The following is a 25,227-nucleotide window of genomic DNA, read 5'->3' on the forward strand; positions in this document are numbered from 1 at the left end:
AAGGACTGCTGAAATCTGAAAGCTCTTCCACTTGCAAACCTGTTGGCTTCCCATCTTTTGCACTCTGACAAGTGTGGCCTGTACAAACAAATGCTCCAGGTGTACAACCAAATGCTCCAGGTTTGCAAATTTTGGCATCTTTAGATGCTTTTAAAAAATGCTGCATCAACATCCTTGTGCCCTGATGTTGCTCAGCTCACCTTTCCTGTGGGCCAAGCTGAAGAAGAGGGTCAGGGAGACCCCAGTATACAGTGTCACTCAGGTACCCCCTCCCTGAGAGGAGGTCCTGTCTGTATGCACCGTCCTGCTTTCCTGGAGCTCCAGGAAAAGTTCCACTGTGGGCATGTTCTCACTGAGGACAGCCAGAAGATGCTCTGCACATGCACCTTGGAGGGCTTGGGAAGAAACAGTTGGTTCTGCCCCCGCCCCCCCCCCCCCCGCCATGCTTTCCTGGTCCTCCTCCTAGGGTAGGAGGGGTCTCAGGATAGAAGGCAGGTCCAAATTTGATGGTGGTAGCCAATATCCCTTCCACAGGGGAGTGAAATGGCCCACAGGCAGAGGGTCCTCTACCTGCAGAGGTGGGAGAAAGACAGTCTGGCGAGCAGATTTGGGTCACCGAGACCCGAGCACCACTGGTGCCTTACCTGCATTCTGGCTTGAAATCTGTAGTCCTCCCTTGGCCACTGATCACCCCTCTGACGCGGGGAGATTCTCACCAAGCGTGAACCTGGCCAAGGCAGTGTCACCCTAAGCAAGAAGGCTGGTTGAGTTTCATAGAAAGGCATGTGTGGAAAAAAGGGGGTTCTCAAGATAAAGCAGACAGTTAGGGTGGCAACAATGCATCACCAGCAGCTAGCACGTAAGGTCAGTACTTGGCTGATTGATTCCTTTAGAAGAGATGTTCCTAAGCCTTTTAATGTTTTTCCGTTGATGTTTTGTAAGCAGATTGGTACAGGAGATATGTATGAACCTAGCTTGGCTGGAGCGCCCTGAGCCATCCTATGTTGTTAGGAAAGAAACATTGATGGTAGAGCTTGCTAAATAAAGCTCTTGTGACATAACGGGGACATCCACCCTGCCAGGTGCATGGGGCACGGTGGACCCAAACACATAACACCAGCATGTACAAAACTGTTGGCAACGAAAGAAAAAAGGAAAGTGCAAACAACAACTTCAAACTTTGTTCCATTTGTGTTCTCAGGGCCCCTTAGCCCTCATTAATAAATAACAAAATATACAAATTAAGAACAAGAAAACCAAAGAGGCAGAGGAACATAAATACGGGAGACAGGGAAAGCCACTTTGCTCAACAAAGTGGGGCTGGACCCCCAGCTCGGGGTGGCCCCCTCCTCACTACAGCTTGAAGATACCAAAGTAGGTGCTGCCATGGTTGTAGTTCACTAGCGTTGAGTCTGTCACATTGACAAAGACCATGTCACCTTCCCGGAGCTTGAAGACACCTCCCTCCCGGATGGACTGGAGGTCACAGAGAGACTTGGAGGTGCTGTGTGTGTCTAGTCCTTTCAGTAAGAGTCGGTCCTCTTCCATGGGGAGATACAAATAAATATAGAGGGTGAAGGGTGCTGAAGTTGCTGCCTTGGTGCAAAAGCTGACTTGGGAGTAGATATAGTAGAGCCCTGCTTCCTTCACCTTCAGTTTCCCCTCCTGGTAGGATATTGCGTTGTTCGTGGGGCCATACATCGTCGTCCTCCACTCTAGCACTGTAGGGGGAAAGCATGGCAGATGAGCTGGGAAAGGAACACATCCAGTTTGGCAGGCAGATTTTGGGGTGACACCCCACAGACATTTGGCATCACAGCCTCTGTCTGCTGCAGGGTGTAGGGGTGGGTCCTGCCCAGGACACCATCCCCAGCCCAGGGGAGCAGAGTCCCCTTCCCCAAGGCCAGGACATGTTTAACTTGTGTTTCTGGTCATTAACCTTGACATTCTTGAATTGATGATCTGAGAGAAGGAGCATCTTACTTCCTTCATCCAACCAAGTGGAAATGCTTAGGGTGGAGGATTGCACACCCCTGTGTCCATCCCTGTAGGGTTGCTGTCTCCACAGCTTTCAGTGGCACAGCCTCTGAGCCCTCAAAGCACTGCCAGAACCACACCACAGCTCCTATCTTCAGAGTCACCCATCCCAGGGCACATAGTTTTTCTGAACTGGGTGCTGCCTTTCCTTCAAAGTTCCTCCTCCACTTGGCCTCCAGAGAAGGTGAGATTTTGACAAGAAGGAACAAAAATAAACATCCCACAATTTCAGTCCCTGGCAGGGTGCAGAGCTGAAAGGGTTTTGCATGACAAGTGCTGCCTCCCACCACTGGGACCACCGACCACGCAGACCTGCTACTGCCATGGCTTTTGGGGCACGATCAGTGTCATCAGAGCAGCTCATGAACATGCACTCCCACTGGAGTCAGTACAGTTAAGTCACTACAGAGACCAGGAAGTCATGGCCATAGGGGCTGAGCTCAGCTATGACCTCTGGAAGGGATTTTGGACCTCCACCTTCCCCAGTCTACAGAGACACCTCTGAGAGCATCAAGGGTGGGCAACCTGGCTCCAAGGGGAATAACGGATTCGACTGTCCCAGCCCACAGTCCCAGTCTGTGCAGCGGGGTGGCATGGGTGGTCCTGGGGGAGCCACACAGCCCATGGTCCATGCCCGTGCATCCCATGGGGACGTTTTCTCTGTGACCGACTGCTGAGGTGCAGGGCTGAGTTCCAGGCAGCTGCTGCTCTTTGGGCAATTTCAATCTGCTTTATAGGCTCAACAAGTGCTTAAGCAGGGAGTTTTAAAATGCAGTGAGTTTCTCACTTCTTTGATCTTATCTAACACTAAGCTTTTCATAGGTAGGCTGAGCTCTGGGTGAAATGCTGCATCAGAGATGGAAAGAGCAGTTGCCAATTACTGGCAGTTACTCCAGAATTAAATCAAAAGTACTCAGATTGTGAAATCCTTGCGAGATAGAGAGTCTGACCTTGCAAGTTCTTACTCTCTCTGGTAATCCTTGCTCTTGCAGGAATCCCTTAGCTAAGGCTGCGCTGGCAGATGGAGCTGTGAGAGCAACCATGGTCTGTGCAGAGGGATGCACAAATGAAAATGGACTCACGCATTTCCTCAAACCTAACGTGGCCATGGCTGTGAATAAGTACAGCTTGCCTAAATCAGTTTGGCGCTATCTATGCTGTAAAGTCATCAGCCAGCCCATATTGCTACTAGGACCATTACAGGTGAGAAGATGGTTACATCAGCAGATACAATATGCCAACAGAGCCCTCCTGCAGCAACCACCCCAGCAAGACATGGCCAGGAGAGAAAAAGTGTTGAGTTTTGAGTCCAAAAGTGAGAGGTTGGTTTCCTTAAATATGAAAAAGTTTTCCACTCATAAAAAACACTGTAAATCTTAAGCCATAGTGTTGCATTTCTAGGAAGGCATATATAAGCCTACTGAGGACAGCTGGCATGGGATATGCAAACTCCATGTGGCACAGGTGCCCGTGGTGACGTGACCACTGGGAGGTTTGCCATGTTTTGGGCAGTTGTATGGTCCCTCTCCCTGTCCTTACAGAGCCATGGAGCAGGACAGCAGGGTCTGGGCTGGGGCATGCACACTACTGTGCCCCACTGGCTCCCTGGCCAAGGCAGTGCCGAGAGGGTCTATCTTACCTGAGACGGCCTTGCTGCTCTTTTGACCTGTCAGGTGGGTTGCAATTGGTTGCCTCTTCTCTGCTGCAAATCAGGAAGGCCAGTGTTATCAATGCCTTGGCACCCACAGTCCCACCCTGGGCAGCACAGCTCCTCTGCAGGGCCTGTGGCACCTCCAACCCTTGATATTTCTCTATGGGCCAAATCCAGCTCAGAAGACACAGACTCCAAAGTGCCCCCCCAGCTTTGAGTGGGGTGGGATCTGGCCTCTGCTCAGTAAAGACACTTAGTTGTCTTCAAGGTGGAGCCTCTGAGGGATAAAGCCTGCTGGTCTGCCACCTTGCCGGCCGTGGGAACAGGATCTGGATGTGCCCACCCCTTACCTGCCACGTATGTCTCGTTCTTGTGCATCAAATGGGGATGCTCATGGTGCTTATCACCTGCAATGTAAAAATGCCACAGATTTAATTTTTGATTCATTTTCATCGATTTCAGGCAACGTGGCACCCAGAGCCACCTGCCCTGGTGAGGCAGCCATGCCCAGTGCCCTCCTCTGCCAGCCCCATGCCAAGCACAGTCCTACCCCCATGGGGATGCTCCAAATCCTGACCCTGTCCCCTGCCTCCGTGCTCTGGGGCACCAGTGGGCTATTGCAGGGTGAAGGAAACCCCTTCCCCGGCCAAGCTACTCCTCCTGTCCCCAGCAAGCCACGGGTGCAGTGGAGACACCAGGAAACTCACCTTTCTGCATTTCAAACTTGGGCTGCCCCTTGCTGGCTTCCCCACCCTGTAACAACAGCAAAAATATATGCGGGTTTTTAAGATGTACAAATCAATGATTTTGAAAGCTTCTGTGTAAAGATGCTCTGGTCACTGTTTAGGTTAATGCTGTCTGGCCCCAACAGCCCTGCCAGCTCTTGGCAGAGGATACCTGAAGCTGCAGAGCCCCTCCAGCATAACATACAGCCGTGGGCTGTTTACAGCAGGGGGTTTGTAAGGTTTTTGATTTTAGGTTTTATGCAATTACAATGATGTGATGGGGAAAGTTTATTTGAAAAAAAAAAAAAAGAAACAAACAAAAAATATCTCCTTTTCATTTAAAACCATGTCCAAGAGCCATGCTGTAGATGCGGCCCAGCAAGCCAGGCACATCCCTGCCCCTAAAGAAGGGGGGTTTTCAAGACTGCTGAGCAGGACCCGTCACAGACATGATTTTCTGTTGTCGGTTGGGTACTGATGCAAACCTGAGGGTTTAGCTGAGGCATATGATGTAATCAGGCACTGACTGAGAGGAAGAAATGTCCCTCTCCTGCCTGCTCTGGCCAGCACACCCCCTCCTAAACAGCGAATTCAAGGGCTGAGGAGGCTGAGAGCACCTCACCCCTGGCTAGGCAGCCCTCAGCCACTCCAGGAGGACATTGCAGTGCAGGTTGGCTCTTTTGCACCCCAATGCAAGGAGCTACTGCAACGGCTGGAGGTGCCATCCCTGAGCCCGTAGGGTGGCATTTGCACAGCATTCTCCTCCTCCTCCTTGCCGGCTGCTGGGAGACGTGCTGCCTGGCCCAAGCCTTGCACCGTCATTGACACCTGGGCAAGGTGGGCGTAAAAGTGCTCCCAGCGGCAGGTGGCCACGAGCATCCTCACAGTCACCTGCCACAGGATTGGTGAAAGGTGCCAGACAGCAGAAAATCAACGTTTTCAAACTGAGATCAGAGCGCAGAGCCAGGGTGGCTGCAGGTCCTTCCCTCCCACCGCAAGCACCAAGCATCCCTCGGTATGCCACAGCTGGACATGCTCTGACCAAGACTGTCTTGAAAAAAAAATGGATGGTATTTGTCAATGATATCAATATAGTGTAAAAAGACTATAGAGTAAAAAAGGGCATGTGCTATGCATCCCCAAGGTAAAGGGCACCCATGGTTTTTTAAAGAAAACTTGGGGCAAAGCTGTGTGTGTGCCTGGGAGTCCCCCTCCACCTTCAGCGGGGTCTTTATCTGCCCAACAGCAGTGTACCTTGCACTGGAGGTCCTGGAAGCCCTTTAAAATCTTTTCACAGTCCAATAATGTTGACTTCTGACCTTCTGCCGTCTGACATTTCTGTACTTTCCTCAGGAAGATGTAATCTTCATTTAAGCTCAACACCTCTTCCATCTGCCAGCAGGGAGAGAAGAGAGGGTGAATGGGATGTTAGTGGGAAACCTGCAATGGCTGGCAGCAGAGCAAGTTGTATTCCTGCTAGTGATAAACCTCAGTCTGGTGAGTTCAGGGTCGGTTGTTCAGCATCGGGACAAGCCAGGCAGACACACTGCGGGTACCAGGTGCTCACACCACTTGCCCGGCACAGCATCTGCACCCGCATCCGCCAGGAATGACACCCACGGGGCTGACAATGTTGGCAACACTGGATGAGAGGAGGATTGCTCAGGATCCCTTCCTATTTTCTATCATCACCTTGATAATTAATTTATATTTCCCACTCTGCCTTTTCCAAAAGGCAGGTGGCAAATATCCACCAACCTGCATTTACAGACAGCAGCAGGGAAATCTCAGTGAGTGGCTCAGGGCTTGTTGCTACTGCCCCAGTGGCCCCAGCAGGCAGCTGGGATGCTCGCTCAGCCCCATGCTGCCCTGCCCATGCAGGGTGACTTTGCATTTTCTTGGCTAGCTTATTGACTAAAAGAGCTGCAAAGAGACCAAAATGACTTGTGGCTTGGGGTTGAATTCTGCCAAGAGCTTCAGATTTAAAAAGCAGATTAAAAAAACCCAGAAAGCTATAAAAAATAACATATATATATATATATATAAAAATACTGGTGGTTTTTAATTACACCTGTTTTTTTCTGAAAAACTAACATTTAGCTGAACAGAAAGACACACAGCCTGGCAGAGAGCTCAGCACAGACAGCGCTGGGATGTGAAGGGTCAGGTTTGAAACCCTGCCATGAGGTCTGAAGGCAGCTGAAATCTTTCTGCCACTGTGCTTCAGCTGCCTCTGATCCTCTGCCACAGCCTGGTGCAGTCACGTTTCACTCTGCTGGAGAGCCTCCACTCGCCACTTTGCCCCAGGCTGCAATCCCCATGCATCAAAGTCCCTTTTCATCCCCTCAACTTTTAAGCCCCTCTAACTCAGAATTGCTCTCCACCCTTGAAGATCATCAGACACCCCCTTACATTTCAATTTGAGACAACACGTTTAAAAACCAGTAAAGATTATCTCATCATTGTATCTGGTAAGAACTCATTCTGGGTTTTAGGCACATTTCATTTCTTTAGCTGGTAGTCTTTTCTGGATTGGAGAAAAGTAGCTTTAGATCAGTGATTTTAGGCATTGTGCAGTCTGGCTGCAGTCATGGCAACCTCAAAAACAGCTTTTCAGTTTTTAATTTTTTGGTAAATATTGTCCCACGTATAGGACAGGATCAGTGATACTGTGTCTCTTCAAAAAAAGACAGAGTACTAAGATCCACTCTTTTCTTCCCTAAACAGAAAGAGATATTGGCAAAATTCATACATGCAAACACTAAAAAAAATTTCATTCCTGAACCCCCCATCCTCACAGTGCTGCCAAGTGTTATGACACCAGAAAAAACACCAACAAGCTTAATATAGTCTAAAATTGTGTGTTTAAACCACACTTTCCTCTCCTCGGACTGTCCATTGGCTGCCAGGTTTGCTGTTAATGGCTCTTCTTGATTGATCCGTTCTCATTTTGTTAATGAAGGGAAGAGATCTCTTCCTCAGCGTACATCTTAGTGTCAAATTAAAGCAGAAATGAGAACACGGGTGTAATAAATGCCACTCCTGCATCCATCCAGTGGCCAGCATCATCTTCTACCATGTTCGTCCTTTTGGTGAGCACATCTTGCCACGGCTGAAGGCAAATTTCATTAACAATCAACCTTATTTCTCCACTTACCTTATCCATCTTCATGTGAAGATACAAACAGAAGAGTACGGTCCCAATCATCTGTGCTACAATAAATACAGTGAGGAAGCCCATGAACATTTTCATGGTGCTGGGTGAGGTGCTGCTGATGGGCCGGGGTGTCGCAGGGCTGTAGGGTTCGTTCATCCTCCGTGCACGTTGCTGGGGCTCCTTCAAATGCGCTGCTTGCAAGTAGCATGAGAACTGTTGTGTGAGCACCCGCTGCTCAAGGGATACAGGTTGCAGCAACCTACACTTCCTGGAAAAAACTCTTCGTAGTGGGTAGGTTTGTTCACTACCGTCTCCCACAACAAAAAAGGTTGCTTAGACTTTCTTCTCTGGTGCACTTCCATGCTTTTTCCTACCGTTCTACCAGAAGCAGAGAGAGATTCTTATTCCATATATTCATATTTGCCTCGAAACACCCCAGACTACACCCTGGTGTTTTTTTCCTGCTGTGGATGAAAGTTTCATGGCAAGTTGTCTTCAAAGAAATGAAGACCATGAATACACAGACAGAGCTGCTGAACAGCACTGTGGGCTGACAGGGGCTAGGAAACACTCGGAAAGTCAGTTGTTTCCCAAAAGGGGAAGAAATGCTTTTTGCCCTGTTTCCTTCATGAGAAGGATGATTTTGCAGTGAAGACACTTGGCTGAGGCCAGTGGGTTGTGCTGGTTTCTGGCCTTCCCTTGTGCTTCCCATGGGTGAAGTCTCTTCTTGGGTAGGCTGGATAATCCTGGAGAAAGGACCATCTCTATGGGCACTGCGACCCTAGTGTGGGCACAGCTTTCACGCTTCTCCACAGTCAGCAGGATTTGGGTCTTGGTGCTTGGCCATCACTTTGGAGAGACAAGTTCTAAGCAGTTTTCTTGATAACCTAATGAAGTGCTCACCCTGCACCCAAGGGCACAAACTATCTCAGACTCTGTCCTCACTTACCCATATTACCTATATCTATATATTCAGGCATGAAAAGGGCTGTTGGGGATGCTGGGCACTCCTGCCAGCTGCTGACTTCCCAGCATCACCTCCATGCAACTTTGGGCAACCCATGTCCCCTCTATGCCCCCACGCTTCTTGAGCTGGCAGCAGGGATGCGCGGTCCTGCCCCTAGGCTCTTCAAGCATCTGACATTGCGCAGCCATGCACCACTGATAAAATAATTTAGGGTAAAAGCAGAGGGCTCCTCACTGCTTACAACAGGGGACAGATCTTTTCTCCATGCAAAGAGGATAAATCTGGGTTTCTGTTGGGGTGCAGAGGAGGGCTGTGAGGCTGTACTGTGAGGGGGGCTGGGACGCTGGTTTGAAGGCAGTCATCAAGCCATCATGTAAAGTTGTTTTGAAAGTAGCATGCTAAAGGCAATGCTCTTATCAGATGTGCATGCAACAAATAAAGGGTTGGATCCTGCTAGAAGCAGCAGGGCACTGAGCAGGGTGCTGCTCGCCAGCAGCCCCAGGAGAGGAGGGTACCCAGCGCCTTGTCGGGGCTGCTCAGAGCATTGCAGGATGGAGTCCAGCGTTCGCTTTTGCTATCTACCCACTCTCTCACATCCTGTCCTGTGTGGTTAGAGAGCTGTGAGCTGCAAATGCAAAAGCTGGTAACAAAGCACAAACATCTCTGCAATCAAGTCAGAGTTTGACCTTGGCAGGTCACTGTGTTCCTAAATATAGCATCCAAATCACAAGTGTGGGATGGCACCAGGGTCTTCGTGGGCAGCAATTCAGCAGCTGGACAGAGGACAGCCTGGGGCTGAGGCCCTGGCTGATGCTTTGGAGCTATGTAACCCCTCGTTGTACCAGGACTGTCACCCCTCTGTGACAACAGGAGTTTTGGGATGGGGCTGTCAGCTCCAAGGCCAGCACCCCAGTCTCGTTCTTACCTTCTAGAGGAGAGAGTGGCTCCTGGGGTCCCTGCCCCTGGGTGCCCATACCCTGAGGGCTGCCCACACACCCTCACCAACCAAGGTCTGCCTTGTTGTCCAGCTCACTGGGGCTTCCCAGCCCCCACAGGAGCATCCTCCTGACAGTGGTGAGGTGACCCAGACAGTGCTGGGCATCCACCGTGTTGGGTCGCAGAAGTGAGTCACCTTGGCATCACCGGGATTGGGACCTGGTCCCTTGGTCTTGGGATCCTTGGGACCAAGCCTACACACAGCCTGGGGGCACTGCCAAGCCACTGCTTTTATTCCTTTTTATCTTAAAAGTGGCATTATCTTTGGAAAGAACAGCCCTGGCCTCCTCAAAGGGGTCTGGTTTGACACCTAGCTCCTACACACCATCCCTGCCATGGCGGGCTTGTCACAGGCAAAAAGCCATTTCGTGGTGGACATCCTCAAGGACACTCTACACAGCTGAGGGCCACAAGGCCACAGCGGGGATCAGCACCTGCTGCCCAAAGTCCTTGCCCTGTGCCTCAGCCCCATGGCACTCACCAGCATTTTCCAGGGCTCTTCAGAGTTTCCTCTGAATTTAACACTCACATTTGGGGGAAGTCTCTACATGAGAAGCAGAACAACATGAGAAGTCATCTCTTGATACTTTCCCCGAATCCTGAGTGTCAGGACTGAGGGGCCACCGATAAAGTGTGAAACCACAGTGGTGAGTGTTACAGAGAGCAGCGAGTGAGGTTTTGCACAGCTATTCCTGAGCCCTGGCTGTCCCTGGCAGATGAAACCTTTTCAAAGCCATTTCTGGATAGCCACCCGTTACCGTTTCACCGAAATGAGAAGAACCTGTAGGTAACGCCGGAAACTCTGAGGTGCATCGCCGGCCCCGTTGCACGCACCTTGCTGCGGAGGCCAGAGCTGGTGGCAGACTCAGAGGAGCTGCTGGGTTCAGTGAGGGGGATCAGGAAAGGCTCCAGTTTTGGGTACCCAGCAAGAAACATCACCAAAGGGTTGGCCAGCTTGTGCTGCAAACCAGGAAACTGAGAGTCACTAGTCAATAGCACACTGACAGGAGAAACCAGGTGGAAAATATGACACTGGGGATCCTGGCAGAGGTTCGTCAGCAGGGAGGGCAGGCTGGCAGCTCCTCTTCAGGAAACCGTTGCTCCACGTCAGCAGTCCAGCCCCTGGTTGCCCTGACTGGCAGGGAACGAACCCTCAGGAGCCTCCTCTTCCACCCCGCACCACCAGGTCCTGCAGCTTCTCCGGCTTGAGCCAGGAGTCGATGTCAGTAGTGCCAGATCTACCAGGAGGTGCCGACCAAGCTCTGGGGAAAGCAGAGCCCCGTTGGGCCGTCCCACCACTGTTGCTGTTCAGACCCAGGCAACCCAGCAGGACAGAGCTGCTGCAGGGTGTGTGGTGGTGTGGGCCACTGGGGACATGCTCCGTTGTCACCTCACTGCTTCACATGGATGGTAGGGATGGGGGGAAAGACTCAAAATCCTCAAACCCACATTATCCCATGCCAGGGACAGGTAGTATCATGGTTGCACATCCTTGACTGCTTGGCTGCTGTGGGACCGTGGGGGAGCATAGCAGAGATGGGGGACACAGCTTTGGGGAAAAGCCTTGGGGAAAGAGGGGCACAGTCCACAGAGACAATGGACAACAGAGAGAGGACCCAACATCAAAGGGAAGAGTCTGCCTGCATGGGATAACCCCAGGGAAGGTGAAGTCACACCTTCACGTAGTGATGAGCCCACCACGAGAAACCAACAGAGTTTTCTTTCAACCCCCAAACCCTCTGAATGTAACCATACCCATCCACTTTGTAAACCCAAACCGGCACAGTTCCTCCAGCCAGATAACCACCGGGTGAGATGATGGGAAAATGTGATCCATCGCTTGCATTCCTATTGACCTAGTTGTAGTATTTCCACTGATCAGCAAATTGTCTCCACTTGTACTCAGTGCTCAGAGTTTTGTTTACTGAGAAAATATCCGGTTGCCTGCCCTGGTGATTTGTAAAAGGCTGGGAGCACTTCTGAAGGCAGCAAGGTGAAAGCTGATGAGAAGAGAGTGATTTTTTTTGGGGTGCCTGTTGCGGTTTCATGACTAGCTCTTTAAAATGTGCTGCTCGCCCCACATGCTCTTTACAATTAAAAAATGCTGGGTGGTGTGCAGTGCTAAGAACAATACATTCAAAAAGAGGATTTTATTCTGAGTCACAAAAGGAGTTTGCCTGTGATGCCGTGGGAGGGATGCAGAAGGGAACCTATGAGAGAAACCTAAATTAATTCCCTTCAACACAGGGGCCACAGACAAGAAGGGAAATTTGAGCTTTTCCACCATTTGCTTTGTCACTTCTTTAGATTTTTCCCTCTTCTGCATCCTCTGAGATTTCGTGTCTCCAGGACAACCCCGTTACCAGAGAGGAAGAAGGAACAGACATAGCCAGAACACCGCAGAAAACATCACCAGCATCCGGAGAAGGAAAGGTTGCGCTGTAGTTTCCGTTCATTTTTTACCTTAGTATGAATGAGAGAAAGCTCTTGGAGTCCAGAGCAGCAAGAAGCAGCCTCAGGGATAGATGAAGGTGTCAACATGGTCACGTCTCTCTGTGGAAGAAAAGAGCAGAAGGTGGTGGTTGTAGCCACTATGGTGGTAATGGCTGGCTGTAGCCCCATCGCTCATCGTGGCCCTCAGCCACGGAGACACCCATGAGGAGGTCAGCAAAAGTTCCAGGCTCCAGCAGACATGAGCACAAGCTGTCCCAGGGTCCCGCTGCCCAGCAGGTAGGTCAGAGCAGGGTGTGGAGTGTCATCTCCACTGCATCTTCCCCAGAGATGTGAGGGAACATCTGCCCCTTCTCTGTCACCCTCCAGAGCAGCAGAGAACAATGGGAAAGAGCTGCAGGCAATGGCACTGGGGTGCTGCTGTCCTTCTGAGCCACCCCACTCTGAGGGCCATTGTCCCCTGTGCCCCCTTCCCTCCATCCCTCCTCACCTCCCCACCCTGCTATACCATCCACGGACACACCCCAAGACAGCCTTTCCCAAAGGGATCAAGGTGAGTGGAGAGCAGGGAAAGGCAGAGAAACAAGCCCTGGTGACCCCACGGAGTCTTGTGCCACATCTGGGCTGCACATCTGGGTGGCAATGTCAGCCTTGTTGTGCTGAGCCACAGAGGACACCCAGCCTCTAAACTGCTGATGCTGAGCCTTACCAAAGCTGTGAAACCACAAATCGCACTAGAAACTTCTTGCTGTGACGGCTGCACCTACTTCTCCCAGCTTCCTAAAAATAAAGCCTGCCATGGGGAGCCCCACGGCCCTGGCCCTGCCAAACAAGCCCCTGCTGTCTGAGTCACAGCGGGAGGGAGCAGGATAATCCCATGCGTCCCCCCGCACTCAGCTGAGTCCAAAAGCAGCTCTCCCTGGCACGGGGTGCGGGGGCCCGTGAGCATCAAAGCCACAGTGAAACGCCCTGGCGAGGCTCAGCCCTTTCATGTTGCGAAAGGAGATGGTAGGAGCGGAGAAAAGCAAAACCCACGGGAGGCTGCAGGTCTGCCAACGCCAGCGGCTGCCTCCCACGACACGGTGCAATGGGGTGGGTGGGGAGGGTCCCAGAATTGTCTTTGCATGGCCCTTTCCTCCCCCGCCCGCCCTGTTGGGACAGGACCAAAAGGCAGCCAGGACTGCGTCTTTTGCATCTGTGTGGGACTCACAAACAAAACAAAAGCCTTGGGAGGAGAGGGGGGGATGCTGCCATTCCTCCGCACCCTATGGGGCTGAGCCCTCAGCAGCCGCTGCTGCAGCCAGCTCCAAGCACTTGCTGGGCTCCATGGGGCCAAACTCAGCCTTGCCACAGCAGAGCCACCCAGCCCTCGGCTCCCACCACCCCGCGAGGGTCCCCGGCCACATGGCTGGGACATGCCCATAGGTCAGGGTTTGCATTGTGCCCGAAGGAGGGTTTTACAGCTCTTGGTCAAAGTTCAGGAGGTGATGCCAGGTGCAGCACTGGGATGGATGGACCCCCGAGGATTTTGGGTGGATTCTGTCATGGGAAGTGGGTAAGACACAACCCAGATCAGTGGCCAACCTGCTCAGCCTTTTCCTCCATAGCTGGAGGTTTACAGTGAGCCCTTGTGCAGTCTGAGCCCTGGGGAGGCGGTGCCTGGTTAGCCCACCAGGGGTGCGTGGCACTGACACATCTTGCAGCACATCATCTGGATCCCAATTGGAAATTATCAAGAGATGGGCAATCTCCCAGGGTTGATCTGTCAGTCACTAATTTAATCTTCTGCCTTTATTTCCTCCATTAAACCACAATACCCCTGACAAGGTAATATCAATGCAAATTATTTATCTTTTTCAAAAATTCACACACATCAACCTCCATAATGCTTTCATAGGGTTTTCTTCACCACTATGAGAATCACCTCCATGGCTCTTCACTGCATCCCCTTTCAGCCTTCACTGTCATTTCTACCTCTCCCTCTGTTGACCTTTGAATCCCCTGGGAGGCTGTGCTCATCCCTTAGGATCACTGGGATCCCCTTGGGGTGAGCAAGAGAGAGTGACACTGCTGGTGATGGCAGAAGATCAGCCAGCAAGGGTGAGCAGCCAAAGGGCTGAGGGGCAGACAAGGAGCACTACTCTGACCTGAGGGCTTTGAGGAGAAAATTCTCAGCCCCTGCTTGGGACTGTCCATCCCCATGGAGAAGGCAGCGCTTGGGGGCAGGAGGGATCCGTGCTCGTGTGGAAATCCTCATGCAGCCACTGCTCTCTAGTAACGCCAGACTGAGAGCCCAACCAAGTTGATGCGCACACGATCGGAGGCAGAAAAACCGATCTTGAATCTCTTGCAAAGCGATGCAAAAGCAAAGCGGCGTCACCTTCAATGGCATGCAATAGATACTGCAATGGTAACCCACAGCCCTTTCGTCTCGGCACCATAAGCTGTGATGCTCTGAGCCAGGCACGTAGGCGTCACAAGGAGCCCTCTCCCTGCACGGTGCCAGCGCTGCCGCTGCTGCAGCATCATGGTGTGGATGCTTGTCCTGACCAGCTGGTTTGCACCAGCCTGAGCCACACCTTGCTCCTAGGCCAGGCTGCAATGGCCCAGGCTTTGGGGTGTCATCTTGATGACAAATCCAGCATAAAATCCCTGTGAGCCTGCAAGAGACATGACAGAGAGCAGATGCTAAACCAACTCTGCCATCTACTGACTTCTCTGGCTTCCCTCCCTGCCCCGTCCATCCTTCCATCCCTGCCACACACAGCCACATGGAAAGTTGTTGCTAAACACGAAGGGCCTCCATGCTGGGATGTGGTGCTGCAGGCGATGCCAGTGGAACCCTGCAACCAAGCACCCATGTAGCCTTGTCTACCCTTCACCCCGGAGATGTGGGCACATCTCAGGTGAGTCCTCAGGTTGCAGAGCAAAGGACTTTGTGGGGAGAAGAACAAACTAAAGCTGCAAAAGCTGCTGCTGACATAATAATGTTTGTAGTACTCAGGCCAGGGATAAGTCCTGCTTAAAGAAGAGAACAAGTCCAACTCCCACAAAGCACTGATGTTGTGGGAATTTCTCCCTCTGAACAGACCCTGGCTGCAGGTTTTCCTTTACACAGCCAAGGAAGCAGCACCCTGTGGCTGGCGTGATTCTCCTCAACACACCAGCCACCTCCTCTTTCCCTGCAGTCCAAGGGAGCAGGGCAGGCGCAGAGCCCAGGTCAGGCTTAGTGTGTGCTCAGCTGGAGCACTGGCAGCCACGGTGGGTAAGAGCGAGTGACAGCCCCAAGCCAGCCCGGCAGCCCCGATGCTGTGGCCAGAGGTGGTGCAAAGCCCAGGTCCAGGCTGAGCTCTGACCCCACTTGGCTGGTGTCACCGACTGCTGCAGTGGCATGGAGAACCCCCGGGCAGGGTTGGACAGAACCCTTTTGGTAGGAACTGTGCACAGAAATCTGAGCAGCAAGATCAGCTCAGATCACTAATAAAATTAAGAGGAAACAACACATGCAGAAGTAGAAATAGAAGAAAGACATTCCTGGTGCTATGGAAACCATCATGCCAACATGGGAGGTACTTCCTAGACTAAATTCTGGCCACTGGGGTTGATCCCTCTTTTCAGCGTTGCAGACCAAAGGAGCTTTGGTTGCAGAGATCAGGGAAGACACCAGTCCATAAGGACAAGGATATCACCACCACCCCAGCCCCAGCTTGTGCCTTACTGAGTTCATGCCTAAGCAGTGCAGAGGCAGCTGCGTGTGATAAGTGGGAGTGTTGAAACACACCAGGAATTTATTTTCTCTTCTGCTTTCCTCCACAGCAGAGTCCTGGCGCACACTGCATGTGCAGGAACGCTACAGCTGGAGGTGGCCGGTGGCCCAGCACATCAGGCTGCTGTGAGCACCACTGCCTCAGGCCCAAACTCCCGCCTCCGCACCAGCAGTCCCAGCAGCTCGGGGGGCTTCTGCAGAGGAAAATGGTGGCAGCGCAATGACAAATATCAAGCTTGCATCTCGGAGGCCAAGGGCTGCCTCTCCCTGCAGTGCTCAGGATGCACCAGAGGATGAAGACTTCTCATAGCAGTGCTGCAGCAGGTGGTGCTACCAGAAGCTTTGACATGAGGGTCTGTAAGATGTTTCTCTTTCTAAACACTGAGAAAAATAAAACCACGGTCGCTGTGTAGATGAGCCTTTCCACAAATACATTATTTTCCCAAGGGAGATATTTCCTTTTCAACACAGGTACCAGTGGCAAAAGGCTGTGTTGCAGCTTGAGCTCTCCTGCCTACTGGCACACCATTTCCATCACAGCCAGACACACTTGTCACGAGGATGACCTGCTTTGAATGTTTTTTGGTCACTGCCCAGAGAGATGCAGGTCTCCAAACACCCAGCTGAGCTGTCTGTGTTAAGCATCCTTTCTGCAAAGGGTGCTGCACACTTGAAATGAGGTCAATAGATGTGGTCACACATAGCAGCTGGTGACGGTGTGTCACTGGACCAGCTTCAGCATTTCCCTCTGTCTTTTTCAGCCTGGAGGAGAGGCATTTCCAATAAGTGTCTCCAGCCCAGGTGAATCACAGCCCTGACGCACAAGCAGGGCATCTTCCCGTCCTTCCAGGAATGTGACGGCAGAAGATGTTGCAGCCCCGGCCCCTGCGTCCTGCTGACGCTGGGAGTGAATCTGCTTCAGTTTCTAGGTGCAAGTCACTGTTACCAGCAGATTCACGGCACTTCTCGGAGATTGCAGCCTGCAGCCTGTTTGCAGAAGGCTGAGAGGCCTCAGCTCATCTCACATTCACCACAGGGGCCAGGCACGCACCCAGGAGGCTCCCGCAGAGCGGCTGCCGTGCTGGGAGCCCCACACCCAGCCCCAGCCCCTCTCACACGGCTGCTTCGTGATGTGGGAGCTCTGGTCCGGCTCCTGTCCCACCATGCTCAGGCTGGTGGCTGGAAACCCCACAGGAAGCACGCTGAGTCTGTTGGCTGTCTTCATCCTTCCAAAGGCTTCCCATAAGGTGTGGACAAAGTTCCTGTAGAGCTACAGAAAAACGTGGCTTGTTCAAGCACTCCGATTAAGGAGGGGATGGGGCTGAAAAACTAATATTTAGATGATTATCCACATGAAGGTCTCCCAGGATCAAGTCACACCAGAGGAACAAGCTTCATCTGGAAAAGACTCCTCCAAACACATCTCATGCATAATAAATCAGACCCAGAGCTATGTGCCTCACAGGTGGCTGCTGGTTATAGGTTCAAGGGACAGATCCTGACATCAAATTGCAGAGCTGTGGGATTTCAGCTCTCCTGATGATGCCCAGGCTCAGACAGAGTCCCAGGCAGCACATCCCCACCTCATCACCATGTCAGCTGATGAAAGCTGGCCTGGGGACACCCAAACACTGCTCAGGGTACACCTTTTTCTTTCCAGAGTAGCTCCTCATGAGCCCAGGTGGGGGGACACATTTCTTGCTTCAATGAGTCACCAAAACCCAGAAGTTGTAATTCCCTTTTAGCAGAAAAGCAACCCTTGTTTTAAAGTGGAAAGACTTTGGCCTAAAAAACCCCCGCACACCTGGAGGGAACTACTACACAGACGTGATGCAGTCAGAGAGGCTTGCACACTGAAATGGTCACTTGCTGCAAAATACAGTGAAAATAAAACCCTGAACACCCTGTTCAAGGAAAACACCCAAGTGACACTAACCAAAAAGACAGAAAAAAGGACCGTTTCACCCCAGTATTCAGGGAGGGGAAGAAGAATGTGCAGCTGTCAAGAAATTATCATGATTTTGCTGAGTCACAAGAAAAATCTACCCACGTAAGTATTGAGTGTTGTCAGCCCAGTAACAGTAAGTTGGGGGAACTGTACTGGAAACAGGACTAAGTGGTTTGAGAGAAAGGAAAGCAAACCCAGAGCACATCCCAGCTGGTTCCCTCAGCATCAGCCTCCCCACGCCCCACTGCAGGCCAGGAGCCATCCACGTTGTGGATCCTGTTGGCCTTCACCACCTGGGCATATAGGTGGAGAGATCTGGAAGGCAGGACACTGGCTTACTTTTGCTGTCTGTGTCCAGTTGCTTATGATACCTTAGATAAGTCATCTGGTCTCAATTCCACCACTCTTGAAATGAGGCATCTCTGTTGCTGGGAAGAGCAAAAATCCAGAGATGGAAACAGCCAAATATATTCAGTGGATATAGAAAAAAATCACTATGCCAGCCCTAATCAGAGCAATATTGTTTCAGAGTGGATTGTATCTCGAGGTGAGGCTGCAGGATTAGCAGATCTATTTTTTTTTCCCAAGTTGAGTCTGTTTTGCCTGTGGTGTGTGATCTGCCTGTCCTTATCTCGACCCATGAGCTTTTTCATCTTATCTTCTCCCCCTGTCTTGTTGAGGAGGGGGAGTGAGAGCGCGACTGGGTGAGCATCTGGCAGTCAGCCAAGGTCAACGGACCACAGGGTCCCAGCCCTCCCACAGCCCCACTCACTTCCCACTCTGCAATGCAGCTCCTGAGGAGCATCACTGCCCTTCCTGGCTTCCTGACCAGTGAATTCACCCTGAGTCGCAAAGAACTGAGCTGAATCACTACAGCTAATAATTATGTAGTGCAATATTGAGTGTCAGTGCTGCCACACACACACACCTCCTGTCTCTACCGGCCTGTGAAGGTCTGTGGCAGTGCCACATGATGCAGAGACAGTTTCTAACCAACAGCCTGGATTTGGTGCAGGAGGATGAATTTCCCCTGATTCCCTCCTGCTGTGTGTGAAATAATAGCAGAGCATGCAGCCTCTGGGGCAGTCATCAGGATCTTTGAAAAGGGGACTCAGTTTTTTTTCTTTAGTTTTGCAAGGGAAGAACATCAATGGAACTGAAAGTAGGTTCACACCACAGTGCCCACCCATGCAAAACTTTAACGAACCACAAAACCAGGCAATTACACGATCTGATCTTCTTCTAATGTTTACCAGGTTCATTTTCCAAGCACTGGCTGCTGCTGAAAACAGCCTCAGAAGAGTTTAGTGGTAGAAATGACCTCTTGCTCTGCTATTGCCAGAAAAAAAACACTGAGCTTATCCTAGAGGTTAGAAGCACATGATTCAGGTCTCTAAGAATGAGCCCTGCTGTTCAATTAATCCTGCATGTGTTTTGGTACAAACATGGAGCTCTCATATCACCTTCCTTTACATACCTGAGCTCAAAGGCAGAAGATGTAAAAGAAGTTTTCCTCCCTGTATGGCAAGGATGGACGGGCATCTCCCAGGAGGATGGAGCTTGAGTTTCACAATGCCTGCAAAGAATCATATGGAAAGGCCATATCTGATTAACAGTAGACAACAGGCCTCTCTTAGACCCTATTATGTCCTTTTAGCCCTTTTAGCTTTATCCTTTTAGCTGTCAAACACCGTCCTTATCAATATCCAGGCCAAGTTCTCCAGGTTCTCTTTAGTCATGGCCAAAGGCACCATCACACATGGCATCTATCAGAGAAGGCAGGTAACCACAGACACCACCACAATGCCTATGTCATGTTCCTTCTTCTACGAACCTTCTAAAGTAACTACCTGCTTTTACTAAAAACCCCACTGAAGTGAAGGTAAGAAGCAAGCTGCAGTACTCTCTCTGAAGAACGGACGTGTGAGTTGTCTTGGCCATGCCATGGGATCTGGAGCTGAAACCATCCCTACCCATAAGGGATGGTCAAGGCCAAGGCTGTGTGTACGCTGAGGTATGCAAGCCGAAACCCCACCGAGTGCACACATCATGAGCCATGTGAGCTCACCTTGATGCAGGGACACTTTTCCAGGTCAGAAGAGGGGTAAGACCAGAGAGCTTTGCAGTGACAAATTCCTTCCTCTGAACAGATTTCCAAAAACCCTGAGAAATCCCTCTCCAGCTGTGTATAAGGACTCAAGAGGAAGCACAATTTACAACCACTTTGCACAGGTGAGGATGTGCCGAGCCCTCCTCTCATGGCACAGGAGCAGCAACATGGCCTGGAGGATTGTGGGGCATCTGCAGCCTTTGCTCCTGTGTCCTCCTCACAGCCTGTGGATAACCGGTGTTCATGGGATGGGACAACTTTCTCCTCCTTCCTAGAAGGAGGAGGAAATTTCTTCCCTAACAGCCGCCACTATGATCCTTTGCAACACGGTGGCTTCTGCTGGGTGGCAAGGTGCCAGCGAGTCATTCATAAAATTATGCCTCAGGTAGGATAAAGGCTAGAGCTCTGCATGGGAAATTAAGTGTTCTTGAAATTACATAGCTGTCCTGGTGATATTAACATACAAAATTAATGAAGAGCCCTTGAGCGTTTCATACATCAGCCCAGCACACAGCCTCGGTGAGCACCAAGCCCCAATGCTCAGCAGCTTTGGGATGCGATTAAGGCAAAGGAAGAACTCAGCAGAAGTGAATTCTGAATCACTGTGTCCCTACAAGGTTTGGCGGTGGCAGGGCAGAAATTCTCACTTGGATTGGCAGCGCACTGACCGACAGTTTTTGTTCCCACACATGGTGTTAAGAGGATGTGGGGTGGGGCTGCATGATGCTCAGCACACACCATTACACGGGCTGAGGGCTGGATTGTGGTGCCAGCCCAGCCCAGATGGAACTCTGGAGACAGCAGGCATAAAAGCCATCCTACACTAAGAGCAAAGATCCAAGAGCAGCTGATAACCAAGGAAATTAAGGATCCACCTTGTGCCCATCAAAGTTTGTTTGTAACCTCCTACACTGGTGGTGGCATCCAGAGAGCTGCATTTAGGAGAGACCTGTGTGTATTGCTGTCCCCCACAGCAGCCCTCAGCTGGGAGCACCACAGTTTGGTTACACACTGCGACACAAACACTTGTTTTCCCTTGTTTCACCCATCTGTCTGATCCTTGCCGAGCTGCTCTACAGTTTTCATTTCCTTAGCAGTGGGAATTCACTAGTTTTACTGATGTAATACAGTAATGTAGCACTTCTTCAAGCTAAACCTGGTGGGAAGTTTTCCTTCCCACATTGTGCCGTTTGACGGCAGCTCTGGGACACAGCACAGCTCCCCGGGAAGCAGCAGTAGCTGTGGGAGCCAGGACCTTTGGAAGAAGAGCTGGCTTGCATGCAGTCTGTTACTGCCTCCTTTTGAGGACTAAGACATATGCAAAGCGCTGTGGCTGGAGTATGTATGACCTTTGCATCATCCCTCTTCCACTAGGCATTGCAGATCATTTTTCCAAATATCTTGTTTTATCATCAGGCAAAAAGGTAGTATTCGTATTCCTTTCCTCAATCCATTTCTTATTCTTGTGTCTTTTGCTGTCTATACAACAAATGTAATGTTCTAAAGATTGCAGCAGCAGCAGCAGAGCATGACAAATATTAAGGTCTCTGGGATCAGTGAGCATCTTTTCATTCTGGGCATCTATGTAGCTCATGAGCCTCATCCTGATGGAACCTCCTGGAATTACCACACTAGCAACATGACATGGCATTTGTCACCCAGGAGCTGCACCATGTATCTACCACAAGTACCAGCTGCGCAATGAATCCACACACCAACCAAGGACAAACTTAATTGCGTGTGTGCAAACACAGTGCATATCCTCAGGCATGCAAAGTACTGCTAATAGCACTAATAATCTTCAAGTGCTATAATACACAAAAGCAGCCAGAGGTGACCCTTGCTGTTTGGACTGCTCACACTCTCCTTCTGTCACAGCAGTGGAAGTAACACGATGCAGGAGATAAAGAGAAACATCCTGCAAAAGGGAAGAGAGATGCAGCAACTGCATAATCCAATGACAGGGAACTATGCAGACATGGTGAAAACCTGCTGCAGCCAAAATATATATCTAACGAAGCAAGACCAAGAGTCCTTCCTGACTGAGCCATACTGACACAGCTGGATTTCCCAATTTAGGAAGAAACGAGTATGCACCTGAGGAAGAAGTGATGCCCATCGTCTGACCCTGCCACCCACATGCCAGCAGCACCCAAGTCCAATGCACAAGCCCTACACACCGTGGAGTGTCACTGCAGAATTTGCAGATCACAGACAGCAAAATCACCAATATGATTTTTTTTTTTCAAGGAGATCTGCTAGGAATATATTTATTTTTTTTAAGAGAGATTTAGGGAGGGCCAAGCTCTGAACCAGAAAAGAAACAAAGAATAATGGATCACATTTATCCAGGGAGTAAATGGCAGCACTGAGTGTTCAGGAAATGCAAGACCAGACTCATTTCCTACATGGGAAATAACAATATCTTCTTTCATGCCATAAAGACTTCAGGCTCTCAGTATTTTTACTGTATGCCAGACAACTGAAATAGAGCTACTTGAGTTTAGAGCCACCAAAGAATTAGACTAAATTTACTGAAGCCATTGCTTTGGCTGAGGTTTCAGAAGGGCTCTTAGAGAAATACAGAAACAAACCAAATCCAAACCCAGTCTTGTGAGAACGGCTCTTAGTTTCACATCCAGTCACATTTGGTCAGTGAAAACCTGAACACTGACAGTTTATCAGCCACACGATTTATCCAAACCTGCTTCTGAATAATCATAAATCATAAAAGTAACTGTCAGCTCAAAGGCAGTCTCAAGAACACACATCAAGAGCCAACATAACAGCGTAAAAAATCCTGCAAAAGCATAGAATGATTTGACTCATTTAATTGCTTAAATCAAGCCAAAATCCAACTTAATAACACCCTTAAATACAAAGAATATGTCACAAATAACGCATCAACAGAAATACATGTTTAGCACAAAGAAGTTAAACTGGTTCTGTGGCAGATGCTCGTTTACATATGTATTGATTTAATTACAGATTTCTCTCCCTCCTTTCAAGATTGCTAAAAAAGATTCAGAACACAATCCCAGAACCGCTCAAACTGAGCCAGACTGACTAGATGTACTAATTTTTTCTTTTGGTCGTGCCTGCAGAGATGGTGCAACATTCCTGCTCTTATTGATGTAAACAAAGTCAGAGACACAGCCTCCGGCTTAAGCCACGGCTTAAACTCCTAATGCACCACTGCATGCAAGGAAGCTTGTATCTGTCTTCATAAGCATAAAAGCCATAATCAGGCCAGAAGATCCTTGGGTTTGCAGTCTGCATTAAAGCAAATTTCTGTGCATGAGAGATGAGGGGGATGGATAGACACAGGGGAATAAACCTGGCTCTTGGTTCCCGCGCTCCCCCGTTTGCAAAGCCACATTTCTCCCAGGCAAGAAGGAGTGATAGAGAAGGCTCTTATTTCCCTGAAACCCCTCCCTTCCCAAGTGTTTCTACATGGAGACAGGCAGCAATTCTTATTAGTCACTGTTACATGGTTGTTTTGTGCCCTACAGCCTGTCAGTGTGGGAAACCTGCCTAGAATAAGACCAGCCTACTGCAGCCCTGGAAGTGCCAGCACCCTGCGGGATGATGCCAGAGCTGCTTCCCAAACTTATTTCTCACCAGTATTTCCAGGCTGTTTTCCTGTGTAAGCAAGGAAAAATAAAATTTAAAAAAACCACTTCTTTTTGGGATAACACTACACAGCCTGTGGGCAGACAGTGGGTTTCTATGCAGGGAGGGGGCCACCTCTTGCCCCTGTGCTGGGAGGGGGCTGCGCAGGGATGCCTGGTGGGATGACGATGCTTGGTGCATCCCTCAGCCCGCTGCCTGCCCGTGCCCGTGAGCTCTAGTGTGGTTTTACCTCCTGATCTTCCCCATGGGTGTTCCTGTGAGACAAGCAGTCTGTAACAGCATGTTTTGAATGACAGACCTCGAGGCCTCCTCATCAGACGCAGCTCATCCTCCAGCCCTGCCTGGGCAGACATTAGTCACATGCTGTCGGCAGCTCAGCCCTGGCTTGGGGAGCGAAGGAGCCCCGCTGACTGGCTCTGTTCAGTGTGCCACCTTATAGATGATGCATATGGATTTTACTCCTTAAATCAACCTCATAAACAGAATACTCCACAATATTTTTTTTGCAAGAAACGGGACAAATAGTACAACCCTGCTCCTGGTCCTACATATTTGGACAAACCCAGAAAAACAGTCTAGATCGCCCAGGGCAGGTGTTGGGCAGTCATCTCACGCTCTGTTGGCAAATGTAGAGGTCAGCGAGAGGTGCTTAGATCCTGCATAGAGCAGAGTGGAAACACTCCCTGCCCCAGTCCTTTTACTCAGAGGAAATCACTCACCTTCATGCTACGCGAAGACCTTGGGTGCTGTGTACCCGCAACACGGCGCAGTCCTTGATGCTGTTGTTTTGGTAAAGTACCTTTAAAAAACATGAGCAAAATAATGCCAGGCTGCTCTTCGCACACTTACAATCAGCAGTTATTGGTGCAACCTGAGGCAGGGGAAAAAGAGTATTTTGATGTTAATCTTTTCTTAAAACGTGGCACAAATCCAGCACCAACAAACAATGTGTGGTAGGTGGAACTGTGATGGTATCACATGTCTCAAATGTCCTAATTATGTGACAGCTTGACTAAAGCCAAGAGATTTTCCTTAAAATCTACTTATTCTACCTTGAAAAAAACCTCCTTTATGTATAAAAAAGTCCCGCTGGAGGACGTTCCTAATTGCCCATCACTTTTAATTAGCCCTTGTGTTTTTCTCTGAAGTGATTTGAGTACAGTACCCAGATTGCACACAATGTTCCTCAAGGCTGGTGAGCTGCACATGGCAACTTTTGTTAAATACCATTTATCCAGCACACACTTGAGACTTGATGATATTTGGGTAGTTCACAAGAAGTAACATCATTCCTCCCTGCCCTTCGGAGAAAGTGGCTTTTCTGCATTAACCTATACTGCTCTACAACCTACACAAATCCAGAGGTCCTGGTTTCCAGAGCCACAACCAGACTCAGTCAGACATGGGGGCTGCTCTGTGAGGCCAGTAGCTGGATGGGGTCTACAAAACTTTGAGACAAACAGACTGTCAAGGCTTTCATGGGAACTAATCTTTAAAGACCAAGAAAGGGTTGACCTTCTGCAAGGCCAAACCAAAGATTGTCCCTTGACCACAACATTCAGTGGTATCTGCAAGACTTGGGTCATCTCTGAGCCTACAAACACGGGGTAACAGATGAAGCCCGTGAATGCGGGGGTGCTTCTCCGCTGCCGATGCAATCACTCACAGCCGTCCAGGCACAGGGAGACAGCGTGCAACAGACAGCCAGTACAGGAATATTTTAGGCTGCGCTCAGCTACCAGAGATGCCCTTTGGGTGTTCAGTACATTCAGTTTTCTTCCATCCG

The 25,227-nt window shown here is 50.2% G+C and overlaps 1 protein-coding gene across 3 annotated transcripts; it reads right to left on the minus strand.

The window, feature by feature from the left end:
* Positions 1-1,159: 1,159 nt before the first annotated feature.
* Positions 1,160-24,206, minus strand: CD40LG (CD40 ligand). Of its 3 annotated transcripts, XM_074882698.1 has the most exons (9): positions 24,161-24,206; positions 19,176-19,274; positions 18,038-18,126; positions 11,997-12,086; positions 5,668-5,805; positions 4,396-4,441; positions 4,039-4,095; positions 3,677-3,739; positions 1,174-1,721 (listed from the first exon to the last, which is right to left on the minus strand). In XM_074882698.1, the coding sequence occupies exons 4-9, from the start codon at positions 12,072-12,074 to the stop codon at positions 1,354-1,356; spliced, it is 750 nt and encodes a 249-aa protein (XP_074738799.1). In that variant the 5' UTR covers positions 12,075-12,086; positions 18,038-18,126; positions 19,176-19,274; positions 24,161-24,206; the 3' UTR covers positions 1,174-1,353. The 3 variants fall into 3 exon arrangements, with proteins under 3 accessions (XP_074738797.1, XP_074738799.1, XP_074738798.1); XM_074882697.1 differs by lacking the exon at positions 18,038-18,126; XM_074882696.1 differs by lacking the exons at positions 11,997-12,086; positions 18,038-18,126; positions 19,176-19,274; positions 24,161-24,206 and adding an exon at positions 7,571-7,769 and having other exon boundaries at positions 1,160-1,721.
* Positions 24,207-25,227: the final 1,021 nt, after the last annotated feature.

Source organism: Strix uralensis, chromosome 13, assembly GCF_047716275.1.
Source record: "Strix uralensis isolate ZFMK-TIS-50842 chromosome 13, bStrUra1, whole genome shotgun sequence".
NCBI lineage: Eukaryota > Metazoa > Chordata > Aves > Strigiformes > Strigidae > Strix > Strix uralensis.